The 17,612-nt window shown below is 30.1% G+C and overlaps 1 protein-coding gene and 1 long non-coding RNA gene across 4 annotated transcripts; one reads left to right on the plus strand and one right to left on the minus strand.

Moving 5' to 3' along the window:
* Positions 1-288: 288 nt before the first annotated feature.
* On the minus strand, positions 289-5,517 carry LOC145016209 (uncharacterized). Its single transcript, XM_078974597.1, has 6 exons — positions 5,382-5,517; positions 4,421-4,666; positions 3,886-4,321; positions 2,859-3,799; positions 1,504-2,721; positions 289-1,373 (listed from the first exon to the last, which is right to left on the minus strand). The coding sequence occupies exons 1-6, from the start codon at positions 5,515-5,517 to the stop codon at positions 289-291; spliced, it is 4,062 nt and encodes a 1,353-aa protein (XP_078830723.1).
* A 426-nt stretch (positions 5,518-5,943) lies between these two features.
* LOC145017482 (uncharacterized) lies at positions 5,944-14,419 on the plus strand. Of its 3 annotated transcripts, none has more exons than XR_013666536.1 (5): positions 5,944-6,205; positions 6,297-6,382; positions 12,373-12,510; positions 12,944-13,401; positions 14,231-14,419. It is a non-coding gene; the product is annotated as an uncharacterized LOC145017482 (long non-coding RNA). The 3 variants fall into 3 exon arrangements; XR_013666538.1 differs by having other exon boundaries at positions 12,403-12,510; XR_013666537.1 differs by lacking the exon at positions 12,373-12,510.
* Positions 14,420-17,612: the final 3,193 nt, after the last annotated feature.

The following is a 17,612-nucleotide window of genomic DNA, read 5'->3' on the forward strand; positions in this document are numbered from 1 at the left end:
AATAAAAGTCCGCTTTCCAATATTACTTCCAGATATGATAACTGCCTCGATAACACGTTTGCCCAAAGTTTTGACTTGTAGTCTAGTGCCATTGCATAAACCATTTTTCTGATCAATGTTTCTCAATAACATAACTGGAACACCAACTTTTAAAATGAGATTATGGTTTGGCATACCTGATATTTTAAGACCATTTAAAACATCAGGTGAGTATAAATTAGCATCAAACTGATCATGGACAAACTCAGATTGGCATAGGCTATCTGAACTTAAATATTCTTTTTGCTCTCATGGAATCAATTTTAACAATCGATCATTTATTTCTTGAACAACTTCATTTTTGGGAGCAAGTATTGCTCTTTCTTGAAAATAACCCGCGCTGTTGAAGTTTTCAAGAATGGAAGGATATACAAAATTGATTAATGAACCAATAGGATCACATGGATCATTAATGAGAATATCTTCTGGAATATCAACAATTGCTTCACCATCATTTGGACCACCAAGATTTCCTTCTCCTATGTCCAAAAGCCAGTTTGAAAAACCCTTTATTCGATCAACAGCAGATGAATCGCTTCCAATAGTTAACCTCATGTTTTTTGTTAATTTATGGACTTTGCATTGTTGCCATAAATACAAAGAGCTTAAAGAAGCGTTAACAATGTTTTGTCTACTGCCACCCGGAACAACAGGTAGAATTTGTCTGAAATCACCTCCAAAAACAACCACTTTTCCCCCGAATGGAATATTTGAGTTTGCAGGATCGACAACTCTTAATATATCCTTCAAAGTTCGATCTAAAGCTTCAAATGCATGCTTGTGTACCATCGGTGCTTCATCCCAAATGATCAATGAGGCTTTTCTTACTAAACTTGCAAGATCACTCTTTGGATTTATTCTACAGTAAGAATCCTCGGTAAGATTTATGGGAATTATAAACCGAGAGTGTGCTGTCCTGCCTCCAGTCAACAATAAAGAAGCGATCCCACTTGAAGCAACGTTTAAAACAATCTCTCCTTGGCATCTAATTGCTGCAGAAATTGTCTTCCAAAGAAATGTCTTACCCGTTCCACCATAACCATAAATGAAAAATACACCTCCCTTATTATTTTTAACCTTAGCCATTATATCTAGAAAAATGTTGCGTTGCTCGCCGGTTAATGAAACAAAGAGATGATCAAATTCATTCTTCAAATTTGATATGTCATAATCTAGCTCCTCGGCTATCAAACGATTGTTTGAAGATGAAACCAAATCAGCATCTGGGTAAGGCATCCTTCTATAGTCCTTTAGACTGGAATTGTTTCGAAGTAAAATTTGTTCTATCTCAAACAAAGTCAAGTTTTTAATTTGATCTTCGTTTAGTGATAAACCTGTACGATAAATACTATATTACTTACAACATATTAAAAAAAATATTAAGTGGGAGGTAAAATGTAATTGATTGCATATTGGAAATTCATATGATAAAGTTTTAATAATAATTTAATAAACATATAATACCTGGAGACTTTAATCTTTTTTGTTGAGAATAAAGAATTCCGTCTGATAGGTATTCCCATGTGTTTTCCCACACAAACTCTGGTTTACACAAACTGCTGGACAATAACATCATAGCAAATAAAAAACGTAGATAAAAACCAGATCCGGAAAGACTTGCTTCCTTAATTGCTTCAATATATTCTTTGTCATCATCTAAAAGACCCAAATTATAGCATGCATCTTTAAAAGAAGAACAAATTTCACCATTGACCATGCGAATTTCTTCGAAGGATTTTGGACCTTTCACTTTATTTAAAAGAATTCTCAAAAAATATGCTTCACCAAGCTTAGGTGAAACAGAGTGAATTCTACCAATAGAAAATCCAACTTCCCTTGGCTTCCAAATTTGATCTTTAGGTTTCCAAACAAACTTCGTAGGAAATTCAACATATGTAAGTTTTCGTGCTTCTTTATTGATTTCATTACACTTCATCCAAGATATGAACATTGAAGAAGCAACTGAAGGCTGGTCAAGAACATCTTCAATATCATCGTCTGCCTCATATACAACTTGTTGTTGACCAGGCAAATGAAAAGGTAGTCTAATCACCGCAGGATGCCTATAATGAACATCATATTTAAAAATTCTCCATGATGCTTCACATGCAGATATATATCTACAATCATAGTATTCTTTGATTTCATCCACTGCATCGTTGTTATCAGAATCATTATTGCTTTGCACCATAGCAACAGTCGCTCTATCAGGACCCTTGTTTATATATTTAAATAAATATTTTATAGAAGATCCCTGATTGCACCATTCAACATTAATGTGTGCCTGATATCTTTTTAATAGATATTTGTTGTATGGAACAACATTTCTATTATCTAACTGAACACCTGATTTTTCAACAAAATTTCCATCATTTCTTCTCCTATATAAGGGAAAACCATCTGAATCAACTGAAGTATGATCACAGAATTGTTTTGGGAAGTTTTTAGAACACTTTCTGTCCACCATGCATGGGCAATTGAAATTTTGAGCCCCACATGGACCGTGAATCATGAACTCCTTGACAAGTGAATACAATTCAGGTTCTTCATCAATATTTGGAATCTCAGCAGAAATGATTGGATCAATATATTCAACTGTAGGAAGCTTGCAGTCAGAATGCATAAACAGACATATATGACTATGAGGCGGGCCTCTTTTTTGAAATTCAATTGTGTAAACCACTGCATATGAAAATATACAAAAATGATACAAGTTAGCAACTAAAGAAGATATATATATATATATATATATATATATATATATATATATATATATATATATATATATATATATAAAATTAAAGTTTAATTTTAAATACCTGCTTGAACTTTGCCAAAAATTTCATTTTCTCTTAAATCTTTAATAAATGCATCCAACTTAATCTTAAATAACCTACATAATATATCCGGTCTATCTTCAGGATGAAGTGGAGCATCCTTAAGAAACCTTTGAACTTCTGGCCATTTTGGATTGCACGTAAAGGTTATGAAAAAATCTGGATATCCAAACCATTTACATAGCGACATGGCATCCAAATAGTTTTGCATCATATAACGTGCACCACCGGTAAATGAAGAAGGTAATATCACACGTTGCCCAATGTCCGAAATATCTCTACTACCACTTGCTTGATGATTACGCAAATTCTCATAAGACTCACATCTAAGAATTTTTTGTTGCTTACGTATGAAAAATAATCGCTCACTTTCAATCATGGTATAACCATCAACTAAAAATTGTTGGAGCAACCTTTTTGCATTAAGAAGTAGTGAGAACGATTGATCTCTATCTTGAATTCGGTAAGCGAAAAATTCTCTCATCGTACATGTTGGGCGCTTGCTGTTACTTGAAGATGTAATACCTCTATGAAGGATGTCAACTCTATAACCATCATCGCCATACGGAAATAGTAATGGATACTGAAGAGCAAGATAAGAAGGATGCAATTCACTGATACGCTTTAGTAATCCTGATGAGGTTTCAACAATGATGTCTCTTTTATCAATTGAGTCACGAATGTCCCCAACAATTAAAGCGGCTACCTCAGAAGAAGTTGGTAAGTTATACGTCCTTCCATCTTGTTCTCTTTTTCCAATTAGTTTTAATTTCAAATTAGCGCCAGGATTTTCATGAAGACTGTCTCTTACCATCCTATAAGACTTGACCAACGCATTGTTTGAATCTAACATAGCCTTCAAAAATTCTATAATCTGGAGATCATATGGTCTTGAACTTGATGTAGAAGAAGTTGTTCGTCCACTAAAATTATTAAAAAAATTATTAATGTTAGTAAAAATATATAAATGATGTGAAATGATTTATTAAAGTTGATTGTAAAAATATACCCAATACTTATCGATCTATTTGAAATCTCGTTATCCGTATCATATATGTATAACTGACAGAATTTTGGTCTTGATCCACCTGTAGGTAGAAGACTTCCCATACTATGATAATTTTGACCGCTAAGTCTGAATATGTATGGTGCGTTGCCTGTGTTGATAGATGAATCGACTTTGCCTCCCATTGATGTAAATGAAAACATTGAATTGAAACGACGAATGTTCTTCATGAAGTATTTGCTTTTAGAATCCATGGAACGGTAAAGATTTTTGTAACATGAAGGTGCTTCTTTTAATGGTGGTAGCTCAATTTTACCGTAACCACAACATAAGGAATAAGATGTATTCCTTTTTTGTTTCCCTCTAACCGATTCATCTTTCCATAGTTTTGCATGACACATATGACATATAAAAGTCTGGTCTCCATGATCCAAGTAATCTATTGAATATCATAAATAATAAAAATTTCTGAATATAATTAAATATATAAAATAAATAATATAAAATTTTGTATAATTATGATCACCTATCGAAGTACCGCGGAAAACATCTTCAATAATGTGGTGATCATTAATTTCTTCATCTAATGTTAATTCAAACATAGGTATTCCAGATATATGGGTAGCCTTCCTTTTTAATTGATGTTTTCCTCTTGGTAACTTGATTGATGAAGATTTTTGAATGATGGTTGAACGACCGGTGGATGTCATGCCAATATCAAACACTGAATTATCATTGTTAATAGATAGCGGTGTTTGATTTTTATTATTGATAATATAATTATCTGACAAAATAAAGATACAAATTAGAACGTTAGGAATTTTTATAAATTATATAAATGTGAAACATACATTTTAGAAATTGTCTATAAACAAATGCATACCATTTGAAATGTTAGATAATGGAGTTCTAACATTTATATTGGAAGAAGGAGAACGGATAGTTGTATGTTGATATACAAATGATTTGACTGAGTTTATATTTTCCTTATTTGATGTAACGTTTGTATAGCAACTCATAGAGGGTAAATAACAACGACGATTGTAGACATCTGTTATATAATTATAATAAAAATAGTTAGTAATAAAACATATAATATTAAATTTTATAAATTTAATATTAATAATATTGAAATTTGATATATCATATATAGTTAAGAAATAATTGTAAAATGAATGAATAACAATACCGTTATTTGACATGTGAGAAACATGTGAAATAGATGTTTTTTGATGCTTAGATGTATTAAAAGTTTGTTTGGATTTTTTATTATCCAAATATAACTTCCTAATTTTTCTTCTCTCTTTTGCATTAGTAGAGTCTCGAGTTTTAATCGAACCTGTAAAATAATAGAAAATAATTTAAAGACGTTTGGTTATATAATGTTCAATATATTAAATTTTATAAAATTTTATTTATTTTAAAAATAATTATGAAGAACAGATTAAAAATAAATAAACAAAACATATTACATATGAAAAAGAAAGTAAGAAAATTACCGTATGCGCTAAAATGAATAGCATGTGTAAAAGGTGTACGTTGAGACGATTCCGTGGTACAGTTTTTCTTGGATTTTTTACTATCCAAGTATAACTTTCTTTTTTTTCTTCTTTCTCTAGCGTATATGGCATCCATGCTCTTATTTGATATATATTAAAAACAAAATAGTAAATTAAAATAGGAAATGAATAATTTAAAAATAACTATTATGAAATTGAATAATAATAAAATAACAAATAAATTATAGTTATAAATTAGAATGTGTAATGAGTTAGTGGAATATATATTATATATTTAAGATGTTTTATTTATAAATTAAGTCATTTTTTAAAAAATCATTTTAATTTATTTATTGATAATACAATGGAAATACCACTATAAGTAATGTTTTGAAATGTTTAAGATATTATAGTTGACATTTTAAACACGTTTTGTGCATAAAGTAAATCAAATACATGAGAAATTAAATAAATTTCATTTTAATGATTATTCATAAATTTAAAATTATAATAAAACATTATAACCCACCTAAAAGTTATCACTATTCCCAAAACCTTTCCTTTCCCCTTTTGTCTGTAACACGAACAATGAAACGGGTTATATACCTAGACCTAGAATTTCAATTGCATACAGATTTCCACAGCCACCATTCGATTTCTTAAAGGGTGTAAATGTTTATTATGGCGATAAAGATGAAGGAAGATACCAATACACACCGATTAGAAATGCGAAGTGAAGAAAAGGTTACATGGAGTAATACCTGATGTCGAAGTTGGAGATTTATTGAACGCAACTTTGGGGTTTAAAGAAAGCAAGAAAACAGGTAACAGGTGATCAATTGATGATTAATGTTAGTTTTGTTAACAGAAAATACATTATGTCGAAGTAATTTTACCTGTTTCACTTTGATCCAGAAATGTTGAATACGAAGATGTAAGCGAAAACTCAAGCCGTTCAAAAGAATACCCTTCACATTCGTTAATAGCGGTAACACAAAAAGGTACAAACGGTTTTGGTTCAATTTTTGAAATTTGAGTCTTTGTTTAAACATTTGAATTTTGAAATTGCTAAATTTTAGAGAAAATCTCGTTAATGATTATTCAGGGATTATAAAATTTTAGTGGGTAATTTGCATCACATATAATCCTGATTTTTAGAAATGGTTTTGTTGTTTTCAGTTTTCACAAATTTCCCATTATACCCTTTTTATACCTGTTCTAATGCCAGCTTTATAAATGAAACAAAATTACATTTTTTTATTTTTTCTACACAATATCTAAGTATGTACATAATGATATGTTCCGATTGTTATATCTTTATTTGTGCATCTATTATATGAGTCTGTCATTCCTGTTTTTGGTAGAATTTCAAAGAAAAAGATGCTTTTTAATATATAATAACAAAAGTAAGTGTATTTGTTGTTGTTTCTGTTTCAAAATGAATAAAAGAAACCTTAGCATTTGGTCTTATTAGTTTATTGAAATGCATCCTAGTTGACTCAGTAGAGATATGTTTTATTTTGTTGATCAGAAGTATGGTTGCTTCAAATATTACTTTCAGAAAAGATATTGACCCTATCAATTATGATATCACGATCAAAGTCAAAGTATTAAACAGAGATTGATATATTGAAAAATGAATTTTAATAGATTTTTTTATGAAAGTAATTGTTCGGTTTTTACCATACCACTTTTATAGAACAGTTACATTTGTGTCATATTTTCTACACAATATCTAATTATGTTGTTGCTATTGTGAAAAATAAACTTTCATCGATTTTTTTAAATGTTTGGTTTTAGCATCCTACTTCCATACAAAATTACATTTTTATAATCTTTTGTACACAATATCAAAGTATGTTGTTATTTTGAAAAATTACCTTATGATTATTTAGAATCGAGAATCTGATGATTTATTTACAATTATTAATTGTTTTTGTCTATATAAATTTTTAATCATATTGACCGTGGTTTCCACGGGTTATAACCTAGTTATCCTATATATAAAGTGGTCCAAATTATATAAAAAGTCATATTATCTTGGTTGGTAAAACATATATTTATATATAACATATCATTTCTAAACACACCCACAACCATACCATCTAGCATATGTGGACCAAAACCATTAAAAAGCATGAAAATACAAAGGAAAATTATAAAATACACAATTTTATGACCGAAATTGCAAATATATGCAAAACTAAAAACCAAAAACATAATACTCTTAGAATGTACATATAATCTTTTAAATTATTACAAAGCTATTAAGGACAGAAACTTCCTAATTACAACTTTCTATTTTGAAATTGCATTGTTATAATTATGAACACTTTTCTTACTTTTTAAGTATAATGATGAAGTCGGACCAATTACGTATTGCACTTTTAAAGTGTAGTCTGGTTGTGTTTTTTTAAAACACAAATGGTCTCTACATGAACACAGAAAAATGGTCCATATGTAAATCAAAATGGCTAAAGCTAATAAATGGATGTTTTTAAATTAAAAATCTTACAACTATAACATGATAGTATGAAAGTATATTGCTATAACCGGGAATAGTTTTGTTACCTTTACACACACAGACACACACACACACACCGAGAAACTCACAGAATGCAAAATACTAAAGAAACTTTATATTAATACCATATTCAGATAAGATAATCTAATGACAAATATTCAAAAGAATGTCAAAGGAAAATTATAAATCATAAATTCATAGTCATAATGTATTATGAATGTCGGAAAAACATACCATCAAAAACACAATCATCCCCAACAAAAAAATAAACTTAAAAACCACAATGTCAAAGTATCGAATGATAAATAAAATGCAAAATCACTGTTTTAAAATCATCACTACCTTATGAAACTTCTCATTAAAATAAAAACTCAACCACTTTTTTCCAACTTAACCTTCACAATCTGATTATTGCCTCCTTCCAATGAAATTTTTGGAGTTTTCGTTGATGATAACTTTTCATTCATCTCCAAATCAAAGACTTCTTCCAAATTTGTCTTCAAAATTGTTGGTGTATTCAAACTCTTCATGGGACTTGTTGCTGAGTTTTTATCAACAGTTTCAGGTGTTATGTTGTCGTCTGTCCTAGAAATTGCATCCTAAAAAAACAGATGTACTCAATAAAAAAATTACGAAGTGAAGTAATATAGTTATAACATAATTCGATTCAAATATAATTTCTATATAACCTTCATAATCCGATTCTCCTGTGATTCAAAATCTGCTTCGGCAATATCAAAGGATTGTGAAGTACCAATCTGAATAATAAATATATATTATATGAACATAAATCAGCATATTATGTAAAATTGTAAACATTAATACCATAAACCATAACAATAATAATAATAATAATAATAATAATAATAATAATAATAATAATAGTAGTAGTAATAATAATAATAATAATAATAATAATAATAATAATAATAATAATAATAATAACAACAACAACAACAATAATAATAATAAAATGACCTGTGAAACGGTAAACTTATTTTCAAGTTCTTCAATCAACTTTTCATCATCGCTGACTCTACATATACTATATTGGTTGTTCCTTTTTGAGATGTTGAAGTGTTTGATTGTTATTTTAAACGCCAATTTCAAACCTTTAAGTGCATTTATCTCTCCAAGATAGAAACTAGTACGAAAACCAAGCTAGAAAAAAAAAAAGATAAAAAAAATAAAAGCGAGGTTAAGTAATAAGATTAAGTGAGTGTATTAATTAATTTTAATTTAATTAAGGTGCATCACCTGTAATGTTTTATTAAACAGATCCTTGGCTGATTTCTTCAAAAGATACTTTCCATCCCTTTCAAACATGGTTAAGGTAACGGTACCAGTATTATCTTGTACACGTAGCGGGATCATAAATCTAAAAAAAATGATAATATAAAATAATTTGAAATATATATGAAATATAATATAACTTATACTGATTAAGTAGGAAATTAATAACCTGGGAATAACTGAAGTTTCAGTTTTTGTGCAGTCCTTATTATGACATTCATAACCAATAAAAAACCCATCAGCATTAGGTTGATCGTTTGCACCAGGAGGACGAAATGCTTTGTAGTTGCAACTTGTACATGATAGATAATGCCAATTTTCATTTTGTAAAATTCCCTTTATAGTACCCACGATAATGAATGTATTTTTCTGCACATTAAAATTATTTTGATAATGTACTATAAATAAAAAAAAAAAGGATTATATTTAGTATAAAATTTATATAAAAACACACCTCCAAGGGTTCAGAAATCTCAGAAATTGTCTTCAACTGAAAGTTAACCATGAAATCATCATTTTCGGAAACTTTATTAGACTTTATACATGTCAATGTATTTGTGGATGAATCAGGGCGATCATCTCCATCCAAACTGTTTTTAAACAAAAAAATTAAACTAATATTAAATCACATAAAAGTTAATTGTAGAAATTAGAATGATAAAAGATCAATTACCTTTTGTTAAAAACATTGATTTCATCAATGTCTGTGTTAATGAACAGCTTTGACACGGAAAAGTAGGTGTTAACTGTTGGACGATCTAAAATAAAGTATCTATTAAATGTTAGGATAATGATTAAAAAATAATATTTAATAACAAAATAATACAATATACCTCTCCAAATACTAAGTTTTGCAAATTGAAGGATAACAATGATACGAAGATTGTGTGGATTGTTATCAAGAAAGTGTTGCATCTTGTAAGCAAAATCACCCCACAAATTGACATTTAATTGCAAACCGCTGCCAAATAAAAGTGTAAAATTAGATGAAACGATAATGATATTAAATATACAAAATTTAAAAAATAAAATAACAAACTTTGCATCTTGGATTTGGATGTTTAGTCTGTGTTTTTTCTTATCATCATTGTCTCGCACCATCTCACCAAACGCAACCACTAATCCAATAACATCTATCAACAACAAAAAAAAGATAAATTAAATATTATTATGAAAATAAAAATATGATATTATATTTATATTCAAACAATAAAATTGACCATAATAAAAAAAATAATAAAATGCAACTAACCGATAGCGATGTTTTCAGGATGGACTAATGAGATAATAGATTGGTAATCAACAAACTCAAAACCAAATGTAGGTCCAGAAAAATCATGACACTCCGTAACAACAGTATCATGGACAAAACTAAGCTTATGATCTTGCCGAGTTAAAGTAAAACCACCCATCCTTTGAGATGCAAAGCTTGGACATTTTATGTAAAATGTCAATCCATCTTTTAGAATGTTTTTGAAACGATAGATGTTTTTTCTTGTTACATTTCCTTGAATCTTAGTACCCTAAAAGAAGTAGAAAATATAAATTTATAATTTAATCATATTAAATTTTGCATGTGGAATGAATATATCCAGTTAAATTGTAAGATACCTGCTCATCTATTAAGATTAACTCAATGGAGAAAAGTTCATCATTGTTATAGAATGAAAAAAGGTTCCATAGGTTTATCACTTTGACTTTGATAGTCGAATCATCTTTAAGTACATCCAAATCTGCAATCAAAGTAACATTTGGCTGTGCCATCGGTCTGCAAGAAAAAACAAAGTGAATAAAAAAGTTTACAATTAAATTTAAATTCCCTTTTTGTGTTATGTAACTGTTGCAGCAGAAAGTAAGATGCTATAAATGGATTAAACAGGTTTTATAGACATATGATTATAAAACTGTAAAATACGAAAAAAAAATAAATTAATAAATAAAGAAACCATATCACAGTTAATAAAACAACAGAAAGAATCAAAGCCATTTTTCACATTTGATTGATAAAATGTAAAAATAAATAACATAAAGCATTCAAATCACATAAAGTATTAACATAAAATTAAAATATTTTTTTAGCTTTGAGTATTAAATTGAAATAATACAGAAAGTATGATGTTATACATGTAAAAATAAATCACATAATGCATTCAAATCAAAGAATAACTAAAACATAGCTGCTGTATAGCGTGCATTTTTTGTCCTTTGATTAAAAAAAGTAAAATATGAAAAAATAAAGGAACATTTGGTTGTGCCATCGGTCTGCAAAGAAAAAACAAAGTGAATAAAAAAATTTACAATTAAATTTAAATTCCCTTTTTGTGTTATATAACTGTTGCAGCAGAAAGTAAAATGCTATAAATGGATTAAAAGTAAACATGTCTTATATTTATATGATTATAAAACTGTAAAATACGAAAAAAAAAAAAATAATAATAACATAAAGCATTCAAATCACAGCAACAATTAAACATAGCTACTGTGTGTATTATACACGAATATAAAATGAAATAAAATTAACTTTTGATTGCATTTTAATCAAATAAAAAGAAACATACCTGATGGATTGAACACAGAACACCAGTAACAAAAACAAAGTGACATTAAGCATTCAGATCATAGTAACACTCAAACATACCTGATTGATTGATTGAACACAAAACAGGTGCAGACTGAAAACAATAAAACGTCAAAGGAAGATGGAAATTTTGTTTTGGGGGTTCTGTTTTTATAACACGATGAAATTAACAAAAAATGAGGTATATATGGTATAAGATTAATAAATATAAAAATAATGCAACTTTTAAGGGATATAGTAAATAAAAATTCAAAAAACCAAATCTTTATATGAAATGATTCGGTCAAATTAAATCTATATATTTTTGAATTTTTATATTTGAAGAGATAAGTTTTAAAATTAATTTGATTGCATAGTTTTGATGCAGGTAATATCGGATATGAGATAAATGCTATAATTAACCAAAACTAAAATCAACTTATTTAGGAAGTGATGATCAAATGATGCAGTAGAAGTCAACGATTTGTGTTAATTTAATTCCTGATTTACAGGAGATGATTATGCTCAATTTTGAAGATTTTAATTTCACTATATTTATTGTAAAACAAATAACCGATTGCCATAAAAATAGGATTGATATGAATGTTTATTTGCAGGATTTTAAAAAATTGTTTCCTGATTTTTAGGAGCTGCTGTATTCGTTTATGAGGTGCACAATTGGGCGGGAAAATGAATCTGAAGGGTTCCCTATGGATGACACGTGGCAAGTTGTTGCAAAAAAGGACACGTGGAGTGTAAAGGACTCTTTTATTAAGAAGATATATATATATATATATATATATATATATTATTTTAATAAATTAGTTAATACATATTAGATGTTAAAGATATAATGATCATTAGTTAAACCATCAACACTTAATAAGCATTAATTATTTTCTTAAAATAATTAAAATGATTGTTCCAAAGATAATCTTACAAGCACAAAATAAATAAATAAATATAGGTTCATGCATTCTAACTAAGTATGGTATTATTGTTGTGGACCAATAAAAAATTTATAGAAAAAACAATAATTAAACAAATCAATAAGGGTAACTAGGTAATTTGAGAAATAACTTCCACAAATACTCCCTATAATTTTGATAGTTACGTTGATTTCAACCTAATTCCCCCCTTTTATATACGACCCACGACTAATCTGATCAATTTTCATCATCGGTGTAGGATCAATCTTCATCACCGGTTGATGACTCTTTCACGTCGATCATCCAATCGGCTACTGACCTAATTTCCTGGCAACGATGAAGAAGATACTGAAGAACCCCACTCCCGTCGTTGAAGATGTCATCACCAAATCCAAAAAGAGAACACAAATGGTCTCCCAATCGAAACCGCAACTAGAGTTTACCATCGACGACATAGAAGATTTTCAATTTAAGGAAGACGAAGTTAAAGAAATTAGGCCATCCTTGTTGAAATGGTACGACGTTAACCGGAGAGACCTTCCATGGAGGAGGATCAACGATTCCGATGATGAGGACAAAGATAGAAAAGCATACGTTGTGTGGGTTTCGGAAATCATGCTTCAACAAACAAGAGTTCAAACTGTTGTAAACTACTTCAATCGATGGATGGAGAAATGGCCGACTGTTCATCGCCTACCTCAAGCTTCCATCTCATAGGTAATTTTAGTTTTAGAGTTTCAAATTTTCTGTTTTTTTTAAACTAAATGCTTTAATTTTTACTTTTTGCAATTCCCCTCAACCCTATACTCACTAATATAAAGGAATAAGTTTTCATCAAATCTTTATCTCATTATTTGAATCCAGTTACGATCTTTTAGAATTTAAGAAATCAACTTCTCAGTTCCTTCATCTATGTAACTTAATTTCTGTTTGATAATTGATACAATTGATAGTTTGTTTGATTGGTTGATAATGATATACCATCGATGGTATTAATTATTTTCCCATATCTTGACTTCAAACTTCCACCTAAGCATGAATAATTTTAGGGGTTTTTTAACTTGATTTGAATCCGAATTGGATTGAAAGATTTGTTTAGTGGGCAGTAGGCAAGTTGGCTTTCAATTAGAACCGATAAGAAAGGGTTTCAATTAATATATTAGACTTAGACTTTTAATTTTGAGTTGTTTGACTAATTTCATTTTCAGTTATGCTTAAATTAGAATTTTACAAGTCTAGAACGATTAGTAAAATACATAGATGCATTGATGCTTCTTTCATTTGGAATTAATTTGTTTATGTAGATGATACAACGGATGATATTGGTGAGATTCCAATTCTATTGGAATGTAATTACGAATTCCAATTCTGTTGGAATGGAGTATGGATATTTTCTCACTGATCTATGCATGCTCTACGATTCTTGTTTATTGGTTTTGGTGCAATTCACAAATCCACATCTTTTTCCAAAGGAATTTAGTTTTTTATTTTTCATTTGCTAATGCATTATTGGAATCTAAACTACAATTTTGTTTTGTTTTCACAGAAGTTGATGCTTGAAGAACGGACCACAAAATTGAAAGTGATTCTAAGCAACATTATTCTTTCAGAATGTATTAGTGTCGTTGTTAGATTTTGATGTTTTCTTTCCCGTTCTGAAAGTGTTTTTAGTTTTATTTTTTAACAATAAATGTAATTCTTAACAATTGTTACCTGTATTCTATAAGAAATACTGTATTTTTTGTTTTTATTCGTCAATTGATTCTTCAAGAATTTGTTATTCTAGAAGAAGTTTTTAAAGTCATGATCAAGAAATAGGTTCTAGAATATCTTTATTACTTATGGTTCGAGAATATTTTTATTTTTAAATATACTCATAAACATATTCTGTTAAAATGTCTGAATTAAAAGAATTATAATTCGTAAAATCTGATTTTTAAAATTAATAGAATTTATGATCCCGAAAAAAATGCAATTTTCTTTTATTAAATCTATATTAATTGACTAAATTACACTTATAATTAATTAAGATGATATTTTTCAATTATATTTAATTCAATAACATATATTTACCACTTTCTTAAAATAAGTAAATTTGATTAGCCTATATTTATACATACAATAACACAATAATTACTTTAAATTGAATAATAGGTAAATGTCACTTTGACCCAACTATCTTTCTAGTTTTGGTTTAAATGGTCCCTATTGTATTTTTTTTCGCACTTGAGAGGAACCAAGTTTTACTTTACTGGCTAAATTGGTCCAGTTACCTGTTTTAATAGGTAAACCATACACGTAATGTCACACCCCCAAACCAGAACGGCGGAAACGTTCGGGGGCGGAGGACGTCATATTCAGTATCATAACAGTTCATAGAAAGGAAAGTACACACCACCATATATAATAAAGATTTCCAAGATGTTTACATAATTGTATTCATTACATGTTCAAAAAAAATACATAAACATCATTCAAAAGAAGTAATTAACGCCAGCGCATTAATCCCAAAAGTTGATTCCCAAACCTGCTTAGCGGTTCCCTGAGAATACAAGTTATTTCAAGAAAAAGTGTCAACAATTAAGTTGGTGAGTTCATAAGTAGTTTAGAAAAATTGGATGCCATTCCAAAATGGGTGTATGTTTTCCAGAAAACGCAGCATTTCAAATGTAAGGAGCTGTGATTTGTTGTGTTGAAAGTGAATGTATTAGATCCAGAAAATCCCATATTTTCCCTAATGGTTGAGATACGAGTTGTTGTGTTTTCCAAGAAAAACCCTTATTTTCTTATAAAAGTATGAAATGCATATGAATGTTCGTGTTATAAGTTGTAAATAATTGCACCAGGAAAATCCCTTATTTTCCTATTAGTTGATTGGTTTGTATGAAGGAAAAACCCTTATTTTCCTAACATAAATGACAGTCTCTAAGACCGAAAATCGCAAGAAAACGACGTTCAAAAGTTGTGTCATAGTTTTATATAATAAAGCTATACGAAGATCGCATTTGTTAGATGAAGAATAGTTTTAATAGCTACTCGTTCATAAAAGCATAATACCATAATAATTGTATATCCGATGAGTTTTATAACCATACTAAACATAATATGCCTGTAACGACGTTCTTCAGGCATCGCAGTGTTATGACAACTGTCACCCCAAAAGACAGACTGTAGCTAACAGTCAGGGCGCGGGATCATGACTTCCCGTATAGATCTATACACATTTGACACGTTCTCCGAACGGGAGACTCTGGTTATAGACAGGACTTGCAGCATTACTTTCTAATAAAGAAAAGTAATGTTTGAAGATATACACGTCTCATGGATTTTCAACTAAGCCCGTATTAAAGTGATAGTTTTCTATGCAAAGTTTATCCTTTTTCACAATGTTTGACAAAGCAAAATCACAAGTTTTTAGAATGTATAAAACGACTTAACAATGAAAGGTACTTTGAAATCATTATATACTTTGTATAAGTCTAATGCACACAAAGTATGACCAGAGTTTTCCATAATAGTAATGAGTTCCAAGTGATTTATTCGATAAAACAGGTGAAGTGAAACTTTATAAAATACACGATAATAACCGTATGTTTACTTGTATTCCCCCCCCCCCCCCCTAAAAGAGTATAAAAGCATTTAAAAATGTATTTAAAGTGTGTTTGAAAGGGGTATGAACTCACTTGAAAGTTTGAAGATAGCAAGATGGAAAACCGGGCAGAGTTTCGTCTCGGGAAATGGATTTTCCTCGGAAATCTCGGGATTCCTCGGGAGTAAAATCGACCTTCGGGACTTGCACAAAATGACCAGGGCTTCGGGGTAGTGCGAGCACGGAAAACGAGGTAAAACGCAAGAAAAAGGAGAGAGAATGAGCCCTTTTCCTGGAAACCCTCGCATCCCTTTTATAGGGGGCTGAGCAGCATGCGTACGCGGCGCGTACGGGACGTCACTACTGACCGCATCCTCGGCTACAGCGCTTCGGACGGGACGGGGGAGGGGGTAGCTCGCATAGGGGCGACGTGGACGATCCGAGGCCGTGGCCTCGAGTACGCGGGGCGTACGAGGGTACGCGGCGCATACTACGGCCCTAGGCTGACTCCCCTTCGGATAATACCGAATTTTTAATAAAAATTATATATAAATTATTTATCAAACTTCAAAAATTCATATCTCCTTCATACGAACTCTGTTTTTGACGTTCTTTATATCCCCGCGAAGGTGAGACTACGATCTACAACTTTCATTTAGATTCCGTTGGCAAATTCCGAAATTATTTTTATTATTTATTTATTAAAATGACGTGATTAAGGAATTTCTTTAAAAATTCATAACTTATTCATACGATGTCCGATTTGAGCGTTCTTTTTATGCATGTTTGTAGTTTAACGATATCCATGACTTTCATTTAGACACCTAAGGTCAGAAAGTGTTTTATTGAAACTTTGCGTTTTTACGCAACTTCGTATTTCCGGTTTTTGTCGGATAACTTAGAATGGTCATAATTTCTTCGTTATAACTCGGATTTTTGTGTTATTTATATGTTTGGAAACCTTAAGACGATACCTACCACATAGTGTACTCCAAAAGAGTTTTTGAATACTTCATTTTTCGATGATATTCTAATCCCTTCCTCAAAGAGGTTACAAGACTCGATTTTTACTGACTTGAAATAACGGGTTGTTACACGTAATAAGCATAGTCAGCAAGTGAGTTGAGTCTGAGTTAACTCATGTACTTGTCACTGAGTTGTGACCGGTTCCTTGCTTGGGGCCTAAGGGTTACTGTGGACCCATCAGTCCATAAAAGCAGTAGCGTATTCAATGAAACCCTAAATCTTCAGTACCCTTTTCCACTAAAGGTTACCGACAATCCGACATAACCTCGATACTTCGCTTTCGCGTGAGTCACGATGGCGACCCCACCACCAC

The sequence above is a fragment of the Lactuca saligna genome, chromosome 9 (genome assembly GCF_052625555.1).
Source record: "Lactuca saligna cultivar CGN05327 chromosome 9, ASM5262555v1, whole genome shotgun sequence".
Taxonomy (NCBI): domain Eukaryota; kingdom Viridiplantae; phylum Streptophyta; class Magnoliopsida; order Asterales; family Asteraceae; genus Lactuca; species Lactuca saligna.